Source organism: Salvia hispanica, chromosome 4, assembly GCF_023119035.1.
Source record: "Salvia hispanica cultivar TCC Black 2014 chromosome 4, UniMelb_Shisp_WGS_1.0, whole genome shotgun sequence".
Lineage (NCBI taxonomy): Eukaryota > Viridiplantae > Streptophyta > Magnoliopsida > Lamiales > Lamiaceae > Salvia > Salvia hispanica.
In genome coordinates this window covers 16,669,590-16,684,053 of record NC_062968.1, presented here as the reverse complement: position 1 = coordinate 16,684,053, position 14,464 = coordinate 16,669,590, and the positions used below count along the sequence as shown (strand labels likewise).

The 14,464-nt window shown below is 35.3% G+C and overlaps 2 protein-coding genes across 6 annotated transcripts; both read right to left on the bottom strand.

The window, feature by feature from the left end:
- Positions 1 to 1,118: 1,118 nt before the first annotated feature.
- On the bottom strand, positions 1,119 to 4,085 carry LOC125223245 (MLO-like protein 13). Of its 2 annotated transcripts, XM_048126299.1 has the most exons (13): positions 3,950 to 4,085; positions 3,815 to 3,872; positions 3,534 to 3,727; positions 3,349 to 3,465; positions 3,037 to 3,097; positions 2,858 to 2,943; positions 2,634 to 2,708; positions 2,410 to 2,548; positions 2,275 to 2,315; positions 1,991 to 2,191; positions 1,824 to 1,891; positions 1,689 to 1,749; positions 1,119 to 1,619 (listed from the first exon to the last, which is right to left on the bottom strand). In XM_048126299.1, exons 1-13 carry the CDS (start codon positions 4,070 to 4,072, stop codon positions 1,404 to 1,406), a joined length of 1,440 nt encoding a protein of 479 aa, XP_047982256.1. In that variant the 5' UTR covers positions 4,073 to 4,085; the 3' UTR covers positions 1,119 to 1,403. The 2 variants fall into 2 exon arrangements, with proteins under 2 accessions (XP_047982256.1, XP_047982257.1); XM_048126300.1 differs by lacking the exons at positions 1,119 to 1,619; positions 1,689 to 1,749 and having other exon boundaries at positions 1,820 to 1,891.
- A 444-nt stretch (positions 4,086 to 4,529) lies between these two features.
- On the bottom strand, positions 4,530 to 13,678 carry LOC125222393 (enhancer of polycomb-like protein 1). 4 transcript variants are annotated; one of them, XM_048124969.1, is made up of 14 exons: positions 13,505 to 13,678; positions 13,044 to 13,083; positions 12,766 to 12,974; positions 11,493 to 11,622; positions 11,307 to 11,409; positions 10,292 to 10,415; positions 9,358 to 9,423; positions 8,830 to 8,868; positions 8,315 to 8,395; positions 8,166 to 8,213; positions 7,013 to 7,063; positions 6,836 to 6,904; positions 5,436 to 5,678; positions 4,530 to 5,058 (listed from the first exon to the last, which is right to left on the bottom strand). In XM_048124969.1, the coding sequence occupies exons 3-14, from the start codon at positions 12,910 to 12,912 to the stop codon at positions 4,807 to 4,809; spliced, it is 1,353 nt and encodes a 450-aa protein (XP_047980926.1). In that variant the 5' UTR covers positions 12,913 to 12,974; positions 13,044 to 13,083; positions 13,505 to 13,678; the 3' UTR covers positions 4,530 to 4,806. The 4 variants fall into 4 exon arrangements, with proteins under 4 accessions (XP_047980926.1, XP_047980925.1, XP_047980924.1 ...); XM_048124968.1 differs by having other exon boundaries at positions 13,044 to 13,139; positions 13,509 to 13,678; XM_048124967.1 differs by having other exon boundaries at positions 13,509 to 13,678.
- Between the last annotated feature and the right edge of the window lie 786 nt (positions 13,679 to 14,464).

The following is a 14,464-nucleotide window of genomic DNA, read 5'->3' as shown; positions in this document are numbered from 1 at the left end:
CATAATTATCTTTTTTTTTTTACCAAAACAATAGGCTAATGCTTGGTCTATAAATGCAGTAAACATGTCCATAATGATGTCTTTTTTTGTTGAGCAACATATCTATAAGGTCTGATATTAATGTGTAGATCCAATGATGTATAGGATCTTAGCCAGGTCATAAAAAAAATACGTCGTTTTTATACACACGGCTAACTCACTTTCATTTTTATTTTGTTTTTTTGATACACACGGCTAACTCACTTTCATTTCTTCGCATAGTTTGATAGGCATGATGCTACTAACAATCAAGATCTTGTGTTTACACATGAGGCAATTGATAAAATTTACAAGTGATGCTTACATTTTTATTGTACGACCATGGATGCTCGAAAAATAATAAGTGGGGAGGTGGTTTGGTACAACGAATCAGAGGAGTAGATAGCGAATTTGGATTTTCTTAGTAGGATTTGTACTATAGACCATTTAAATAGTTCTTTTTTTGAATTCCATAATGCTGAGCAAATAATTCCCTCGTCTTAAGATTTTAGTTTTATCGCGTTGCCTTCCTGACATACCGTGAAATTAGAGCTAAACAGTTGAGTTGTTTTTCTTTCAAATTTCATTTTTGTATTGAAGTTCCATGCAATGTTAATGATACGACCCCATCGACACGGAGCAATATCAAGCTGAGGAGTGAGGACCAACAGGATGAAACAGTTGACAGGTAACGGAACTGCACACAAAACAAACCCTATCTCCACCGAGCGAGCACTCGCCGCCGGACTTGTTAAGGGGCACACGCTTAACAGTCAATATAGAGAGTCACTACACTCCTAAATCAGGTCATAAGTTTCCAATCTAATGGAGTACTAATATATACTTCCGGTATAAACTTATTTGTATACATTAAGACCAGTCATGAATGGTTTGGCTATAACGGCCACAGCTAGAAGATAATAATATTGATGCGTTGCATGAGGCATGAGGCATTATATTTTAATTTTCTATTCGTTCCTATTATCGCTCATTCACACATAAAAAAAATAAAAAAAAACAATTGCATTTTTGCTTCATATAGATCTTTTGACAAGAAACTAACTAATAGAACCAAATAAAAAAAATGAAGTTAAGATATTGATTCTTGAGTGAAAAATCATTGTTTTTTATACATATCATTGTTATTTATCTTTATATTCCGTTGGAAACATTTACAATAAGTAGTAGTTAAAATAGTGTTTGTTGACATCAAAATTGAAGTCATTTTTCGATAATGAGCAAACCCAACACTAAGTATACTATTTTCCAACTATATGATCATTGTTTTTTAACTTCAAACTCCATTGGAAAACATACTCCAATAGCGCCTTGAAAGAAACTCTACATCATGACCTCATGCATGCCAACAATCTGAAGAATGAAAATCAGATATGAGGATGGCGCGAAGGAGGCAGTTCGATACGAGATGCTCTGCTCCACCTATCACAGGCCGGTTGTTGAGAAAGGCTAACAGGATTCGTAATGTCGATTGCAAGTCTATCCGCACTCGCATTCACTCCCGAATTACTGTCTTTGGCCCAACCCTTAAGAATATCTTGTAGGAACTCGTTGAAAAGCGTCTGCTTGAACTTGCTCCCCATCTGCGCCGTAACACCATATATATAATTTGTATAGTACTTACTACATAAATGAGTCTGTGTTGTTTTTACCTGTGAGACTAAAGCATATAAAGGTAAAGTGCTGTAGCTGCATAGAATTTGCACAATAACCCTGCATAATAAGATTTAGTCACACTAAGAATTGATTGATGACCAAGCTTGTTAGTCTCTGGCTAGCGACATTACCCGATAACGAGCCTTGGAATGATGTAATCCAACCCCTCCATGATGCAAGAATTGAATCCATATGTGGTCTGCCAAGTAGGTAATAAAAGATGAAAATGGATTGAGATTGTTGTTTGATGAATGAATATATATGAATACGAATACGAAAATGATGTGAATTCACTCACCCAGATCCAAAGGAAGAAGGCGATTTCGAAGGAGTTTTGGAAGAGAATGAAATGGATCAAGTAGAGGACGAGGTCGGGGCTGTGGAACCAAAACAGTTCGTCGGAAAGCCTCACTGTTACTTCACCATGATGACTCTCAGCAGCATCCTTGGCTAGTTCACTTATTATGTGCTCCAGTTTTGCTCCAACTATTAGCAGAAGCTGAAATACTCCCAACATTTTATTAAAAACTTCTTTTTTCAAATTCTCCATTTACTATGAAAAAATTGTAGATTTCAACTTACTGCAAGAGGCAAAAATGACATCCAAAAATATGCATGCCAGCCTGCAGTGTTTACAGAAAAACTGAAAATTGAAAAGACATAGTAATAATAATAAAGAATTGGATGAGTGTTGAAAATATAGGTTGGTAGTTTTACCTGCTATGTTGAGAAGCAAAAAGATGACCACAAACAGCCATAAATACCAACTGATTCCAATTATTTTCTTGAAATCCTTTTCCAATGTCCTGAGCATATACTTGTGGAAATCATAATTTTGGTTGTTTGGACAATGCTCCTGTATAAGCAGTACATAAGTGATGATCATCAACATTTTCAATGTACAAACGGGATCAATAGTTGTAAGGGCGAGAGAGTTATACACGTATAAAACCAGAGCGCAGTGCTATGTAGTCCGACTTTGTGACTGAGCCATAAAACTGTTTGAAGAAGGCAACCTACATACAAAATATCAAATGTAAAATCAATCTTTTATAATAATACAACATTCACATTTCTATTCAATGTATGTTTTTAAGCAATGTATCACATTAGAACTTTTCTCATTGAACTTTTGAATCATAAATTTTCTCTGAATGCAACTTACCACCCAACTAATAATAGTAAATTTTCTCCAATAGTTGCCTGCTCGTTCCATGAACCCTTCGAACTGAGCTCGTGCATGACCATGAACTGATTACACAAATATTTCACATTATTTCCCTAAAATGCATAAAAGTTATATTCAAAAACATGTACTATTATAGTATTTTTTTTCAATATAACCTCTATGGCGCCGTGTTGCTTCATTCCTGATTGAAAGCTCCCAATGTCTCCATTGCCTTATCTACAAGCCAAACATATATTCTTCTCATATATGGAATATATTGAAAATATTAGGGGTTAATTGTAGTTTAGAATATGCTTGTTGGCAAAGAGAATGCAATCAATCTATAGGTGTACTAATACTTGAATTATAAGATAAGGATCTTATAATTTTCAACATATCTCTATGTTTATAGTTATAATCTAATAGTTTTAGTAGAGTTGAGGAGTAGAATAAGTGAATGAAAGAGCTAACAAATATGGTAAAGGAACCTTGATTCCTCCGAGAGCCATAGTTGTGGCACAGAAAAACACATAAACGACGGCCATAACAAATATGAAAATGTGGAGCTGATGCAAAGCTTCTAATGACAGAAATTGGGTTTGTCCCTGCAAGAGATGCACACACACATATTACATATATATATTGATAAGAAGAAAGAAGTTAGTTAAGATACCTTTGGACAGTTGGGAGTGGATTCTTGAGCCAAAAGCCTCCTTTGATGAATAGAAAAATGGGAGTTTTCTTGTTTTTCCGGTGCCATTTTGCAAGGAAGCATGATATCGGAGAGATGTTGGGGCATGCATATCTTGCTTATCGGACCTTGAAACACCGTCAGCAATAATGATATGAACCCCAGAAGCATCAGCTCTGCATCACAATTCAGAATCAATCATAGTACTTATTTAACTCTCACAACATCATAAACTATTATATACAAATCCAAGATGTTCAAACCTTCCTTGAGCTTCTGCAGTGACTCAAGCATCGGTTCCTGGTTTTGGTGCTTGAAGAACTGATCATTCACCACAACAAGCAAGTTAAGTTAAATTGACAGGACCACATAGAAAGAGAGGGGGAGCGAGAGAGTACCCTGCCGAGTTTATGAAGAGCACGCTCAGCGATGAATGAGATTGAAACAATGACGAAACAGACAACAGCCACGACCCAAGTGGGTGTGTATTCAAAGGCGCGTCCTGACTCTCCCCCCGCCATTCTGTCTCAAGAGCTGCCACTTACGAAAGTTGAAAATGACAAGAATATATATACAACAAATTTGAGAAGAAGATGAGGAAAGGAATACTCATCATTATAGGAAAAGTGTTTTGGTGGAGCAAGTAAAGAACAACTCTGTTTCTATTCATGCATATCACCACATGCTGTTTTACCCTTTCTCTGTCTTCTTTTTATTCTAAACGGGAAAAAATAGTGATTGCCTATTGTTACAAAGTTTCGAAATTTTGTTAAGTGGCATATTATTACAACATTTGAAAATTCATAGTAAATTAAAATTACATGAATAAAAATATTGCATTACGCTTTTTATAGATTTCTTTCGTGGCCACAAGAAAAGCCTTTTGTGAGACAATTAGAAAATAGTATTGGCAATGGTGTGTTACTTTCGAAAATAACTGGAAAACTTTAGTAATTACAAGGCATTATTGGCCTTCAATTGACAGCAAAACGGAATAGCTGATTTTTCCATTTACAATACAAGGCATAAAACGTGTTCCTATTAAATTATCTCCACTTACAGCAGTTGCCTATTTCAGTACTAAACAACACATCATCTATTCTCCAAGGATACAAACAAATGATTCATACAACAGAAGCATAAAGCATCAGATCCTACTTCTACATACACCAAGTCCTACTCCTAAATCCTATTCCTTTGGCTCTACCACCAGTTTGGAGTAGAACCAAATGTAGAGGAATTTGTGCTCTCTTATTCAATGATGAGCTGAATGTCGAGGTCCTGGTGGTACATACAAAGTGTCACCACAATCGATTGGAGTATGCATAAGAGGATTCCATCTGTCAAACACTATCCTGCCTCCTCGTCCAATCCTTCCACGGAAATTAAATGAACGACCAGATGTGCTATTCGCAGTCGAAAGATCTGATGGCGGCATGATGCCAGCCGCTGCTAGCTTATCTGGATAAAGTGGCTTTGTGAACAGCATAAGTGGCTCATTAGGATCCTGCAAAAACATGTATAAGCACTTTCATACAAGATAATAACTGGGTTCATATGACATAGTAATATTGCCATTCTTTTCCATACTGTAGGAATCTTCATGCAAAGTAATAAGATCATCTAAAGTTGACTTGTTTCTTATGTGATTAGCCTTTTTAGTTTAAATCGAAACAATAATAACTAAAAAACATTACCATATAATATAGCTAAAAGTTTGTGAAGACAACAGAAGTGGAATCTAATTGTGATTAACCAGCATATGCACAATTCATAAGTTCCAACTAAAAAAACTACATTCAATAAAAACATCTAGCCCAACCTAATAACAAGAAGGAGAATATAGTTAGATTTTCCTCAATAGGAAAAAGAATAGAATCTTACCAGCTTAGGCAGCCGCACATGAGGACCACGCCTTCCAGCCTCCCTCCTCATGTTCCCAGAAGGTACCATCACCAGCTTTGGTTCAGTGAAAGGTGAGTTTTGGACAATAGGAGATCGGCCTGGTGGACGACTGTTTGCCACATCATCAGAATCAAAGAACTCATCATCACTTGAACCCACTTTGCTGGGAAAGGATGGCAATCCTGGTATGGCCAAAGAATCCTCAAGAAGCTCGGTTTCATGCTGCAATGTACCAGTGGTAGTTAAATACATCTAAACTGCAATCTTAAGAGACCTCAAAGAATATAAACGTTAAACAACATAACAATAAACAAGGGTGAGAGCATTTTCATTTAGAAGTTAGAACCACAAAATTTTTTGCCAACTCAGCCCAAAGAGCATCAAAGCCATTTCTTGGAGGTCATAAAAATCATCTATATGAAAGGATTATTGAAATTAGTTGCATAGAGATAAAGGGCTGCGAATACCGTGGTAGGTACAAAGGGGATGCAAAATTCTATTTCTACGAGTAAAAGAAGACTGAGAAAAACAGGCAGACTCCAATCAGGGAGCTAAATAAAAAGAATATGATGCTGGACTCTCTTAAACACCAGCATTGTTCAATTAATGTATCCTCTAGTGGCTAAAACACTAAGAGAGAATAGGAACACCAAATACATATAATAGAAATTACTCCCGTTCATGAATCCTCCCGAAAATGTCCCAAAAATAATAATAATCCACTAAAGTTTTGCCTAATCATATCAGCTTCAGCACCATTCCCCAATATTGGATCTAACACAAGACAACTTATTATATTTCCATTATTCAAAAGAAGGTGCCATTACATTAATTGTTTAATCCACCCAGTTTATTATCTTTTATGCATCTTCTTTATTTATTTCATTTGTTTATAGCTTGTTAATGTTAGGAAATACATTGACGAAGTATACATGAGGTTAAGGATATACTGGATGGGTCTCTAGAACAGAAACACAGAACCAGTGATTTAGGATCAGAAAAGTAGTTTAAATCTTTTGAAGATTTTAATGTATATTGCAGAGCTCAAAGGATCTAGATTAATTCTAGTAACCATGAAAGGGAAATTTGTTAGTTTAGGCACAACACTGAATCTTGAATGAAAATATAAACCCTTACAATGAGCCATTACTCATTGTGACAGACCTAGCCTTAGTTTTCCATAACTTGTTGACTCCTGATATTTTTGTATTGAAGCTCAAGTTACAAATTACAGCATTTAGTTACTGGTCATATCAAATTAAGGTTATATAATCAGCTAGCTTATTGCAAAAAGTTATGAGTTTTCAACTAATTTAAGAGACCATATAAAGGGAGGCAGTTCTCAATAAATAGATACTTGCACAAGTAGCAGCGCAAACCTTGTATGTCATCTGAAGTCTTTGAAGACTGATCTCACTCTCCACAACTTCACGTTTCTTCTCTTCTCTCTACATATAACAGACAGTAAAGAAATGGATCATCAAACAAGTTTCTAACATTATATAAAGGAAGAAGCCAGAAATAAATGGAGCTGCTGAACCATTGAGCAGTGATACCTTGATCAAAGCCTCAAGAATAGTCTTTGCCTGATCGAGATTGCGCCTCACCTATAAAAGTGAAATGAAAAAACAGAGCCAAGTGAATAACTGCAATTACAAATTGACATTCCAAAAAAAGTACTTCCATGCATTCATAAAAGGTGGGAGTTCACTGAAAATTAGAGAGGAACTGAGGAACACAGATAACAAGAGTGACTTAGATATGCAGCACACTTATGGATTGACCACCAAAAGCAATGGCTCGAGAAGAAAAGTCAAAGCCTTTGACCACCAAACAGAAAAGAGAAAATTTGTATCAAGCAATTCTCAACAAACTATCAGATGTTATGGAACACACAAAAATCCACTGAGGGTTTGCCCATTGCTAAATACAGGTGAGAGATCGAGAGGGAATAAGTACAGTGAGAAATGAAAGAGGATTCTGATAAGAAAACAAGATTGCTTGACGTTGTCAGAAAGAAGCGGATGGACCACAGATACTGTACAACAAGCATAATAATATACATTGGTGCTACACAACAAATATTAGGTTTTGTCTGTTGGAACGGATAGTATTAAACTGCTTTATAAAACCCAATAGACCACAACTGTAATTGTAATTCACTTAGGTCCAAAAACTGTTCCATTACAGGAAAACAAAACACGAATAAAATCCCCTAAACCCCCAATTTATATTAATGTCCACTAGTAATTATTCCATTTAGTTTCCATGTTATTCTCTATATTGTAAAAAACAAAGGATCTTAGTTATAAGAACATAAGCTATCAGGAGCAAGTCATTTATACAGGATGTTCCAGTCTCCAGCTAAACCTGATGCAAACTGATTCTGTACCAACTATGTGATACTTAGTTTCCTTAAGCAGGCATATCACAATAACATGAAACATGAAGTAATAGACAGACAATTTCCATGTCAAAACAAATATCAATGTCAATTATTCCTTATAGGCAGAAAGTACGACAAAATATTGATTTTCTCTGGAAAGAGGATCAGTAAAATCTTTTCAAAAAAATGATGTAATTTCCTACTCGTGGTTTTGAAAATCTATTACCAATATTATTATTCATTCAATCTAATTTTTTTATAAACTGCCTAGCAAATAAATTAGGAAAACCCTGATTTAAAACTTGAACAGAAGTTTGGATCACCTGGCGAAGCTTTTCAAACGACTGTACATTGTTCTCCCTCCTTTGCATCTGTCCAAAGGGACAATATAAGTCCAACAAGCATGCAACATAGAATATATTACAAAAGCACATGTCAACATGTGCAAACTGTGTCAAAATAAACCTCATACCCTTCGTGTGTGAAGCTTGTGAGCTTTCTCCCTTGGCCTAAACACATTATATGGATTGGTGTCATTGGATGGTGGGGGTGGCTGTCAAGCACGTAAACAACAATTAATAGGAGCTCAAACTATATGCAATAGAATATAAATCATCTACATGACTAGGGTAAGGGCACAAAATGGTTGAAGAGTGCAGCTCAGAAGGCAAAATGGTAAGAGAATTAAGGGGGAATACGATTGATCCTAAAAAACTTTGCAGATCATCAGCAGCTAAGTTTAGTTGATAAGAGGCCGAAAGTAAACGAGCTCATGTACACCCCTTTCGGTTGTATAACAGCACAGGCAACAATTACAGCACTAGAGTACCAGGTCTTAATGCATTCATGTAATAGATAAAAGCATGCAGCATTGAATACGTATTGGAAATGGTACAAATCATTGCCTAATATTTTTATAATAATCAGCTATAGTTGATCATGTGTTCACAGTAACAGAAATAGATAAATGTAAGAAAGAAGTCTAACCTGCAAACGTCTGAGGATTGGTTTTTGCCATCTCTCACGCTGGCAGAGATAAAGATGGAAACAAAGGAAAATTAATTGAATTCAGGACTCATTTCAAGCTAAACCTTGCACTTTTTGGGGAAAAGAGGGTCACAAAACAGCCAGGTGATGTACAAAAATCAAACCACTAGCATACTGAAATTTGGCAGTTACATTTTTTACTCTAATTCATTCTGGGACTTTATAATTAAAGTTCAAAGTTCTACATTCATAATTCTTAATCTGAATGAGAAAGAAATGTGCTAAATATTGCATAAAAGACTACCTCCCTTTTTCACTCACTCACTCACTGTGTGTGAGCTCTCTTATATATCAGATTCTTCCAAAAGACATTTACATAGGGAGTACTTCACAAGTTCAAAAAAAGGCCATAAGATATTGATGTAGTCATCAAATAGACCTGGACACTTGAATTTGCTTCCAGATATGATACTTTTACCAAAACAATAAAGTTCAATTTACTATCAATTTATGCAATTTTCCCCTCACCTTTTCTTTCCAGTAACTGTAAATAGCCCGGAAAACTCCATACTCAATTGAGAGTGATTGCAATGCCTAGCATGTGAATTAACAAAAGATTAGGATCTTAAATAAGGGCATTACATGTCAATGAGATAAGAGAGATACGAGACAAGCATACTTCATCAAAATATACACAAGAACCAGAATTACTTCCATTACCCAAATTTGTATTTATATATCATTAAACCGGATGAAATGTAACCACATCAATATTTCATAGTAAGTCATAACATTACAAAATGCAAATAAACAATTCAATATGGCACTGGAGTAAATGTGACACAAGCAAACTACAAATATTAGTCAACCTGGTACTCACTGATGTGAAGGTCCTGTCTCACTCGGATACATAAGATCTAGGGTAATGATAAGCATCATTATTCCTTGATTACCATCAGTTTATTTTATACCACAGGGCCTTTCACAGAATCCCGGAAACTATTAGGAGTTTTGAATAGTCTGATCCATACTTGAAATTATGAAATGAGAATCCTCCATAACAGGAAGGTAAGCCTCTTTTGGTACAAAGATAAACCATCCTAAACATTAGTATGTACATTTTCTCTTAGTCTTGCTACAAAAATGAAAAAGAATCTAATTGCCTCAGCAAATCAAAATCACTTAATAGGCCAAAAGCTATAGATAGCAGCGTGATATTAGAATAAAGGCAAGGCTGCAAATGCAGAGGCTAACAGATGGTGGGATTGCATTTGTCTATATGACTATATTCATGAAGGGAGTGAGACAGATGACAAGTAAACAAGTGCAATGCCTTTCTTGCAGCCAGTGAAATTTACCATCGAGAAAAACAATATTGAATAACAAAATCAACACACTTAGAACCACAGGATCAAAATGATAACATAAACTTTGAATCACTAAAAAGAACTGGAGCATTCACCTCAACAGCAGCATCAAAAGTTAAAAGCACAGGAATAGGTGAGCTAAGTGTTGGAGTAATAACCCCTGCTTTTTCACGAGCCCTGTGATCTAAAACCTCCAACTTAAAAAGTATTGTTTCCAATCTGCACCAAAATCAAACAAGCCAAGCTAAGCAAAAAGTTCATAAAGAACCCTGAGAGAAATAGAAAATACATTAAGCGATATTTTCTTAACACCCTTAAATCTTTAGACACCTCCTCTCTATCCCTCTAGTATGACAAATATGATATTACAAGCAGCAAAAGGCAGCAATTGTTCAGATAGACTCAAGTTGTGAAATGAAGCTTGGAACGAATAGAAAATATTTGCAACTTCGTCATATCAAATGGAAACATTTAATTGTCCTGGACAGATTTTGAAATGAGTCTGAAACAGCAATAATCTAAATAGGGGCTAAGAATGTGCTAAGAGTACAAACACATCATAATCCAAACAGCAATTCACAGAACTTGAGCCACAATTTTTCAAATAAGAAGCATCTAATAACAGACGACCTGTTACAATTAGTACTCCCTCTGTCCCATGTTACTCCATTTTCATTTTAGGTCGTAAATTTGGGATTGATTTTTTAGTGTAGTTAAATTAGTATTTTAAGTGTAATGAGAAATCATTTAATAAGAGAACACTTTATAACTCTATTACATTAATTAAAACCCTAATTCTTACTTAAAATAGAAATATTGTAGGTAGTTTGGGACAAGCTGAAATAGAAAAGTGCAGGTAACATGGGAATAGAGGGAGTAGTAATCTTCAAACTTTTAGTGAAGTTACAAGTATAACAGAACTCAATACAAACCACTTCAATTCTTAATGCTAGTAATTAAGCATAGGGGCTTCCTGCAACTGCATTCCCAGATAATATTACAAGGAGTATGCCCGCAACAGGTGAAGAAAAACAAATATTAAATTGAAGGATTGAACAAAGTTAAATAATACAGACTACAAAGGGATTATAAATACGAAGAGATGATTACTTTTCAGCTACAAGATTTTTTCTTTCATTGTTGAACTCGTCAAGCCAATCTTCATCCTCATTATCAAGATCATACTCAACAAACTCTCCAATTTCAGCCCGAGCTGCCAGTAATTAACAATGCTATAATGCATAAATAAGCAAAGAGAAATGTTCAAAACATCAGCAGCCTACGAAGTTGACTTACCTCCCCTTGCTCGCAGATATGACATGGGTTGACTAAATGTACGAGAGTAGTCCCGTTCATATGTATCCACAACCACAAACTCAGGAGTTGGTATTTCTGAAGCAAGTTTCTTGGAAGATACTTGTTGGACCTATTCAGTTATATTAGTGGCATGATTAAATAATCCATATATCCTCTCATAAAAATCTATATAGTAGTATTACATTATATACAACAAACATAGTTCATTTGTCTAGCAAATTGTAGCACGCCAGTTTAAAATAGCATTTAAAGAACCTTGATTTGTCAGTTACTGTTAATAAAGAAGCAAAGCCCCATATTCCTCTGGAGCATCCTCATAAGAGTATCACCTAAACATTGTTCTTTCACGACTTACAAAATGGGTGGTCTTGCCTCTTAATTGGGAGGAATTGGGAGTAAAGGATAGGTTATATTATGAAGAAATTCCTCAACCATCATTGGATATCTAGTGATTCACTAATTTGCACGAATACAAATTCTCCAGTCAGGTCCTACTATTCCTTCAGTGATGTGGCAGAATGCCATACTTGTGAGTGTGCTCGATTAGCAAATTGTATTTAGATTAATGCAATTAGATTCAATCTATTAAGCATCACTCAACCAGGTTTACACCATCCCTACATCCATCATCTGCAAGATCCAGAAAGTTTTAACTCCTCCAGAGGTCCTCCTGGTACCATTCAATTGAATCTAAGAACCTCATCCCTGAGATTCAGCCCCAGTAACATGATCTAACTTCTTGCTTGGATTGAGAATATCACACTCACAGAAGCGAAATCTGAAGAATTTGCGATCTATGCACTACTATAACATTTTCTCTATTTAGGACGACAGAAAATTCAGCTGATCTTGTTCTGGAAACAACACTACTTCAAAATGCAACCGAGAGAACATGACCATAACGAACTATAAATCCTAATCTTCAAATTGAACCTTTAAGTTCTCCGATCATCAAATCTGTTCCACCCATGTGAATGTGGTAGACCCTCATGGCATAGATAAAGAAAGGGGAGCATTATTGTAGTAGGATTGCTTGATATACAAGTACTCTAAGAACAATAATAGTTTTTTGTTCTTTGCAATGTGACAAGTATTGCTAATAATAATTTTCAAAAGGTTAACTGAAATCTATCTCATAGAAAATTGTATACTCCTGCATATTAACATATTAGCTGCATAAAACATACTATATATTATAATCAGTCAATGAATCAAACTAGAACATATTTCAGCTTTCAATTAGATAAGTCACCTCATTATCAGCTTCTGCGAGACGGAGTATCTGGGAGTTACGAGTGGAAGTTGGAACATCATCATCCTCGAAGTCCTTAAAAGATTTTACAATGGGAAGCTTCTTGTTAATGTCGAGGGGTCGAGGCCTAAATGAGAGTCTAGTCATAGCATCAACTCAATCCCAACTTGGCTAGTTACTCTTTTCTCTATGTGCCACCACTCGTCCCACTGAGACAACAGAATTCAAATATGACAAAAGGCAAGAATTGTGATTACCAATTTCGGCTAAAAGCATACCTGACAATCAATTGCCATGCCCCATAGTAAACAGCCAGAGCTACAATGAAGTAAAAGGAAGCAGAGGACTACATAAGCTCGTCAAATTGCAAAACCCTAATTAGTTGCAACCATTACTACATTAATACAGAACAACAGAAAAATGGAAATCAACATTGGTCTTTGGTGATGTGTGAATTGAGTGTTTCACTGTTCAATTCCCACTTCCAAAATATGTTACAACCGATATAAGTCATAAGAGCATATTTTCACCCACGAAATAGCCATGAGTATGTGTTCCCCCCAGCGTGAAGGAGGAGACAGCTATGATATTGAGGCAAACAGCAACTTTGCGAGCCAATTGAACCAAAACATAAAATTCTCGAGAACATTGCCTCATTAGAAAGCCTAATTAAAGATTTTCTCAATCACAGAGCAAATTCGATGCAAAAGAACGTTGTCTAGGTTTTCACGATTCATACTTACAAGCTGAATGTGGGAGTAACTATGTCGTTGGCGGAACGCTCAGCGGCGTCGAGACCAAAGGCTGAATCGTCGGCGGCGGCCTTCGAAACGGTGGCGTCTCAATCGGGAGTGAATTTTTGATCTGATACGCCTGCGACTCCGCTTGCAGAGTGTGATTTTAGGGTTCAATTTTTTGTGGTATTAAATTATAGATTACATATTAAATTATTCTTTATAAGCATATAGAGATATTAGTATTCGACAAAACTAGAAAGATAATTTTGTATTTTAATTTATAATTAAAAGTCCAAAAAAATAATGTGCATGAAAATTATGATTCAGTCACTAAACTCAGTCTAAAATTTATATACTTGTACTCATTCACGAAAATATGGAGTATTTTATATTTTCATACTATAAAATAAAAGGTCCAAAAATAATGTGCATGTTTATTCAACCTTCTCAAATTACGATAGCAAAGAAAAATATGATTCAATCACTCAAGATTCAGTTACTAAACTCGTCTAAAATCTATATACGTGTACTTATTCACGAAATTATGGCGTATTTTATATTTTCATATTACAAAATAAAAAGTCCAAAAATAATGTGCGTGTTGATTCAACCTTCTCAAATTACAATAGCAAAGAAAAATATGATTCAATCACTAATGTGCATGAAAATTATGATCCAGTCATTAAACCCGTCTAAGATTTATATATTTGTACTCATTCACGAAAATATGGAGTATTTTATATTTTCATACTATAAAATAAAAGGTCCAAAAATAATGTGCATGTTTATTCAACCTTCTCAAATTACGATAGCAAAGAAAAATATGATTCAATCACTCAAGATTCAGTTACTAAACTCGTCTAAAATCTATATACGTGTACTTATTCACGAAATTATGGCGTATTTTATATTTTCATATTACAAAATAAAAGTCCAAAAATAATGTGCGTGTTGATTCAACC

Excerpts from the sequence above, each read along its gene's own strand:
- LOC125222393 (XM_048124969.1), bottom strand. The coding sequence starts at position 12,912 with ATGACTAGACTCTCATTTAGGCCTCGACCCCTCGACATTAACAAGAAG. Across the intron at positions 9,424-10,291 it reads CTTTTGATGCTGCTGTTGAG|GCATTGCAATCACTCTCAAT; the intron begins GTGAATGCTCCA and ends TTCACATGCTAG. Across the intron at positions 8,214-8,314 it reads ACAAGCTTCACACACGAAGG|ATGCAAAGGAGGGAGAACAA; the intron begins GTATGAGGTTTA and ends CCCTTTGGACAG.
- LOC125223245 (XM_048126299.1), bottom strand. The coding sequence starts at position 4,072 with ATGGCGGGGGGAGAGTCAGGACGCGCCTTTGAATACACACCCACTTGG. Across the intron at positions 3,873-3,949 it reads CTCTTCATAAACTCGGCAGG|TTCTTCAAGCACCAAAACCA; the intron begins GTACTCTCTCGC and ends GTGAATGATCAG. Across the intron at positions 2,316-2,409 it reads TTTGCTTCTCAACATAGCAG|GCTGGCATGCATATTTTTGG; the intron begins GTAAAACTACCA and ends TAAACACTGCAG.